Source organism: Populus nigra, chromosome 1 (assembly GCF_951802175.1).
Source record: "Populus nigra chromosome 1, ddPopNigr1.1, whole genome shotgun sequence".
NCBI lineage: Eukaryota > Viridiplantae > Streptophyta > Magnoliopsida > Malpighiales > Salicaceae > Populus > Populus nigra.
Genome location: NC_084852.1, coordinates 12948549 through 12955120, shown reverse-complemented (window position 1 = coordinate 12955120; position 6572 = coordinate 12948549). Strand labels below are relative to the sequence as shown.

The following is a 6572-nucleotide window of genomic DNA, read 5'->3' as shown; positions in this document are numbered from 1 at the left end:
ATCGGGGTTATGAATTTGATAAGTTAACTCGATTTGACTTAAATCAATCCAATATGGTGTCATCTCAATATTTTAAAAAAGATATCATCTTGAATTTATTTTTAGTTAAACTATATTGTTATCAATCATTTAAATTGTTTTTTTATTTGCAGAGTCAACCAAATTATATTAAATCAATCACCACACAATTTAAAATGTTTTCCTATAAAAAATACGTTAACAATTATTCAATATATTTTTTTATTCGACTCGCAACGTAATGAGTATCAATAATCTAGTAATCAGCTAATTATGCATTATCTTTTTATTGTTTATACTTTATATTCATTTGAACTTAATTTTTTTTGCATTAAATTTTAAATATTTTATTACAATTTAATATATTTTTACCAATAAAAATCCTCCAATGATAGAAATTAAATATTTTCGTCCCCTTTCTCCGTTAAATAATATAAAGGGACACATGAAAGTATAGCCCAACCCAAATCCACCCGTTGCCATCCCTAGTTTTGAATGGATCTACAGACATGGCCTCACATAGCGCAAATAAAGAAGCTTCAGGCTTTCGAGAGCGCGCAAAATGGGTTCATATTCCACCAGTATATTTTGCTTTTAATTCCTCATCTCATTTGATTCACTTGCGTTTCATCTGAATCCAAGCTGGTCAATGGGGGGGAATAAAACTTTCAACGAACATGCCATTCTTCAAGCTTTCCTGGCTCCAAAAAAGTTTATGTTCGAATAGACTGGAACTTGTGAGTGTTCTCTTCTGAGCAGATTGGTTTTGCAAACTTGAAAAGGCTTTGCTCCATTCTTTGGAATGTAAACAAAGACATGAGATTATGCTTCTCGTGTGTAGTGCGAAGCAAAAAGACAGGCGCTGGGGTTGAAATTGCATGTAAAAATGTGAAATCCGTTGCCCACGGCTGAGAGGGTAGTGAGAGGGGTCCCAAACGGAGAGTAGTTTCAGATCAGAGCTCTCTGGGGTCTCGGCTGAGCATGCAAGCCTGCGCATGCAAGCTTCACTTGAATATGAAGTGCACTTCGGGTAGAGTATTCTTTTGCCATACCTTCAGTTGAGAGTAGTTCTCTCCTCTTATGCCTGTTCACTGAAAGGCTTGCGAGCCCAGTTTATTCAAAGTACATACTATGATACCTGAAAGAAATTCATCTTGCTCAACAGAAAAGAGGCTCTCTTTGATGTATTAACTTACAAACTGAGGTCAGTCCTATTGAATACAAGATCGAGCAACATACACGGGAACACTCTATGGATCATTAGAGATCCAAAACAAGAGACTCCATTTCAGCTCAACAAGAGTACCAAGCAATTTATTTTGGACCGTTGCTTTCAGTAACATCAAAACCAACCACAGCAAATGTAATTAGATGATGGCATTCGCCCTGTTTGACGAATATATTCTGCTTGGGCTGCAGTTCTTTCTGCATCTTGATTTTTTCTAGCTTCAGCTGCCGCCCATTTTTCTTCCGATCGCTGCCTTGTCATTGCGATCTTCTTCACCATCTTCGCATGTGCTTGGGCTCGCATTTGTTCAACTCGAGCCTGAAAATAAGTCCGCTTCAATCTTAGTCTGTAACACTTGATCACAACATTACAGAACTCAAAGCCAAAATCTATCAAATTTGATGACAGCACAAGTTCTAGATGGGCAGTAAATCATTTGTGATGCCTGGTTCCTGCCCTAGGTTTTGGCTAAAGATTAACCACATAGTTTTACCTGGTTATTAATACCAAGTCTTATCAGATTCTCAGTCTCCACCATATTCTATTAAACAAGAAAAGGAAAAAAATGCAATACTGGGGCGAAGTTGTTTCTACTAAATGTGGACCATCATTATCCAAATACCTCTATTCTCCGCATCTCTGCTTCTAGTTTCACTTTCCGTTGACTTTCCCATGCTTGGATCTTGATTTCTTCACGTTTATATCTGAAATAGTTAAAAAGTTCTTGTCAGATTCAAGTTTCGGAAATATCTTTTGCCAAAAAGCTAATCAAAGCTCCCAATTTGTTTCAGGAGAACAATGACTTATGTCAAGTTTAGCATGGCTAGTCTCAACAGAGAAACCTTGCTGTGTGTTTAGATTGTTCAGCTTCCTCCCATGCAGCAGCACGTTTTACAAATTCGATTTGCTCGTTCTCCATTTCAGTAGTTTCAAGTGAAGATGCATGTTTTTGCTGGTCATTTTTACTTGCCCAAGCAGCAATATTCATCTTGCCAAGCTGAACACCGAGGGCCTCAATCTCTCTCCTCGTCTTTAGTTTTAATTCTTGCTCAGTCAATTCTATTTTGCCATTTCCAGTGGCGTGTTGTGTATCATCATTGGAGCAGTGATCTGTTGTTGTGGGTGCTGGTGCCCTTCTTTGGGGAGTAGATGGGATAGAAGAAGTTGGGCTGCGGAGTGGAGTTGTTGCATCTACAGGTGTAGCAGTCCTAGAAGGCTCTAGACTTGTAACAGGGGTCATTTCTGTTCCCATATCCCTCATACAGACTGATCTTACGACAGGAACAACTGCAAGTTCATATCATCAAATCATCAAGAGAAATAACAGTAGATAAAGAAGAGGAATAAGATATTGGGTAGCAGGAATTCAAAGTACAAATTTAAAAGACAAGTAAATTCTTCCAGGAAAAGGAAAATGGACACCATGATTCTCTAAATTTACACAGACGAGTTGAAAATCTGCATCCTGACAGATTGAATATACCCCCAAGGCAGGCTGCTACCTATCCTGAAGGATTTAAATCATTGTACGCTACAGTTAATTTGAATCATTCTAAGTGTTTATACTTGTATAGAACAAACTTGTGTAGAAGCTAGCTATCTTAGCAGGAAAAAACACTTGCCATTACCCCCAAGAGACTTGGAGCTCAATCTCCCTCTACTAGAATGAAAGGGGGAAGATACATCCTGTTATGTAGCCCATCCATTTAACAAATTGAAAAACAAAAGATCAAGAATAAAAAGGAAAGAAACACAAAAAAAATAATCAGTAAACATTCGTCTGGACTAACATTGTTGCCCAGAGATCCTCCACTCTAGTTTTGCAAGTCCACAAACCAGACAATTTACAAACTTGACTATCTGCCTCACGCTCACAGACCACCATGTCCATTTCGCCAGACAGTCGCTCAATAGACCTACCCCTAGTTCTTAGATTACCTTGGGCTTCCTCTAGTATTGGTAACTGACTGCAGGCAGACCAGAGGTGGACGATATCAAGCAGATAAATAAGAAAGCAAATTCTCGACCTCCTCTTCAATCACTTAGATAGAAGGACATCAAGCGGAACAAATAACTACCATCACCAAGGTGCCATTATGAATCAATGAAACATAAACTGTCTTGTGTCTTTGATTTCCTTCCACACAACACTCTTTTGTTTCAGAGGATGTCTTTTAATCCAAATCCATCACAAAGCAACAGTGAGAAGATTCTCATATTAAAAATCAATAAAGCATAGATGTGCACGGATTTACCTGCTGAATCTTGTGTTGAGATTTTCGTACAAGATAATTCCCTTTGATCCACTTCCTTCAAGTCTGTACTCTGAGCACATCGATCGACTAGGGTGTCAACCCCATTTTCTTGACCAGAAATTGTGAGAGATCCAGGAGGAATGAAGGAGAATTTTTCAAACGCCTGTTGATAAGAAGGCAGACAGAAATCTATAAGCTTCGTGTCTGCGACCCTGCTATTTGATGATCTTGGATCATAATTTGACAACGCAGGAGCAACCCTGTCCACACTTGTTACTGGATTCCTATTAGCTTGGTTGTGTAAATTATTATTCTTCTTAACATAATTGGGTTGTACATTCTGCCTCTTCATTATCCATTTCTCTGCATCATTCCACTTAGAAGACATAGGCCTTGAGAATCGCTTTGAAAATTGATTGTTTACCGATCTCTCATTATGAAACTCAAAGCTGGACGAACTAGCATTGCTATCGTAATCAAGGTTCTCATCTTCTACTGTCCTGACAGGGTGAACTGCACTTGAATTACCCTTTTCACACTTTGAGAATGGCTGCATTTTAACACGACCAGCGTCACCAATTTCCTTGGGCACCGTCTCCATCGGCAGGTCAGCTTGGCAGAGGTCCAACACCGCCTCACTCGGAAAGTTAACAGATGCAACCTCTAAGCCGAGAGCTGCAACTGGAGAGCGTAGTTCAATATAAACAAACAAATAATCATTAAGTGCAACACAAGTTTAAAAGCTCAAAAAATAATCAAGTGATGAGGGAGAGTTATACCAACCTTCTTCACCGAAATCTCCAAAATCGGAAGCTAATAAGCTGTTTTTGACAAATTCGTTATCCTGAAGCTTGGAGGGAGAAGTTCTTGAGGAATTGCTGTTTGACCCATCCTTCTTTATGTGATGGTGAGGTCCTACGAGCTTCATCCTCAGCTTGCTAGGAGATATTATACCACTCTGCATTTGATCAATTAAGAGAAAAACACTATTACGCTGCTAACATACAAAATTAAAGCAATATTATATGTTGTAAAGGTACTCATTCTTGAAGAGCAAAACATCCAAAAAACACATCTTCCCTGCACCTAACTTGGAGAAAACAAGATCGTGTTCAACTTCCAAAAACAAAAAAGAATAAGAAATGCATTAAAGCAGTTAATTAGTAGAGCATGGGAAAAAGGGACATGAAAGAAAAACACATAAACACCAAAAAAAAAACAGCCATTAAGTTGAAGAACAGCCAGAAACAAGAAATGGGTGGTCATCAAAGAACAAAAAGACTCGTACCTGCACTTTGTGTATCCTTTCGTAATCCATGATTAGATCTCTTTCTTTCTGGGATTAGTTTGTCTCTCTTCCACACGGACTCGGCCTCTACTCATCTAGAAAGCAGCACCAGTCTCGATGGAAATGGAATGGGATATATGCGCCTGCCAAGTTTAAAGGGAAGTGGTGTCTCGGTAAATTACTTATTTGGTCCCTGTATTGTTTATAAAATAACTAGTTAGTTCCCTTTCTTGAAAACCCTGATATTAAGTCCTTATGAAAAATATTCTTGTGTCGATTTTCATCACAGTAAGTTGTTTTTTTATCAAATATACCTCGAGTCTGTTTTTACTTTTCAAAAGTGTTTTTTTTTTTAAAAAAAAAGAAATTTAATATTTTTTGCTTCAAATTAATTTTTTGTGTTTTTGAATCGTTTTGATATGTTGATATTAAAAATAAATTTTAAAAAATATAAAAATATTATTTTAATATATTTTTAAATAATTTTGTTTTTAAAACAACCATTATTACAGTACTAAAAGGGCTATTCATAATTGGATTTCCCAAACTTCTTACATTGAAAAATATTAATAGAGGGACTAACATGTACTTTTCAAAACCATAGGGAGTAGAATATAAGATAATAAAAATATAGGTGCTAAATCGTAATTTACTCTTTAAGAGGGAAACAGACAGAGGTGTAAGCGCTGACCAGTCCACTGTTTGAACCAATTACCTATTCAATCAGTTCAAAGCTTCTCCCTCCAGATCTCTCCACGTCAATGCTGGCCCACCTTCGCATTCAATTTCCGGAGAGGGACCTACCTACTCCTAGTCAATCCAAATTGCCTGGTCGGCGATTTCTTACTTTGACCAGCCGATTATTCACTAGCGTTGAAGGAAACGTGGAAAATGATTAAGACCAGGTTCTTGCAGTCCATCACGCTTAAGTGCTTTGCTTTTGCTGCCCTACCTTCCCTAGCTGCTCGTGTTATTATAATGACTAAATTAACGTCATTATCTTTCCATCCATCAATCACCAGAATTTTAAATAAATAAATAAATAATTTTGATTTATTCTAAGTATAATTTTTTTAACATATTAATATTAAAAATAAATTTTAAAAAATAAAAAATAAAATTATTATTTTAAAAAAAATTTAAATAAAATATAAAGCCAGCTTAAAGAAGGTTTTGATTGATATTAAAAAAACCAATCAATTCTCAGAGTGGTTTTATCGATATTAGCAGGGTTAGAATAATTTAATAATTTTTTCTGATTTTGAAAGATAAAGAACTCTTTTAACCATCCGGCGTCGTACTTATAAATATTAAATAAAATATTTAAAGGTGTAAATATATGCCACGTCAAGACAATATAATTATTATTACATTAATAAAAGGCAGGACTGATTGCCTCGGAATGGAGGCGGCCCCTCCATCCATCACTCTAATTCTGACAGCCTTGGATTCTTTTTCCACTTCCACCACCTTAATTTCTTACGTTTTTTCCCCCCGCCTGCAGCAGCACTGAGAATTTTGGCCCGACAGACCTCCTTCATTAAATCAATATTTTAACTGTCGAATCAATAATTAAATCAACCAGTAACTTAATAGATTTGTTTCTTAGTGCAACTAAACCCTAGGTTTTTTTTAATACCAGGGCACCGTTCGTAAAAAGATATTTTTTATTTTCAATTTGTTTTTTTAATATTTTTTAATTATTTTTATATTGATATTATTAGAGAATAATAAAAATTATATTTTCGAATCTCACATTAAATTTTAAGTTATTAGATCGAAA

The 6572-nt window shown here is 36.3% G+C and overlaps 1 protein-coding gene across 2 annotated transcripts; it reads right to left on the bottom strand.

Moving 5' to 3' along the window:
• Positions 1-1172: 1172 nt before the first annotated feature.
• On the bottom strand, positions 1173-4907 carry LOC133690491 (uncharacterized). Of its 2 annotated transcripts, none has more exons than XM_062110717.1 (6): positions 4790-4907; positions 4285-4459; positions 3502-4182; positions 2089-2533; positions 1869-1950; positions 1173-1564 (listed from the first exon to the last, which is right to left on the bottom strand). In XM_062110717.1, exons 1-6 carry the CDS (start codon positions 4817-4819, stop codon positions 1361-1363), a joined length of 1617 nt encoding a protein of 538 aa, XP_061966701.1. In that variant the 5' UTR covers positions 4820-4907; the 3' UTR covers positions 1173-1360. The 2 variants fall into 2 exon arrangements, with proteins under 2 accessions (XP_061966701.1, XP_061966708.1); XM_062110724.1 differs by having other exon boundaries at positions 3502-4176.
• Positions 4908-6572: the final 1665 nt, after the last annotated feature.

Bases quoted from the DNA above. Each gene is read 5' to 3' on its own strand.
- LOC133690491 (XM_062110717.1), bottom strand. From the start codon at position 4,819: ATGGATTACGAAAGGATACACAAAGTGCAG. The intron at 4,460-4,789 runs GTACGAGTCTTT...GATCAAATGCAG, and splicing joins AAAGGATACACAAAGTGCAG to AGTGGTATAATATCTCCTAG. The intron at 1,565-1,868 runs GTATTTGGATAA...ACTTATTTTCAG, and splicing joins CAGAGATGCGGAGAATAGAG to GCTCGAGTTGAACAAATGCG.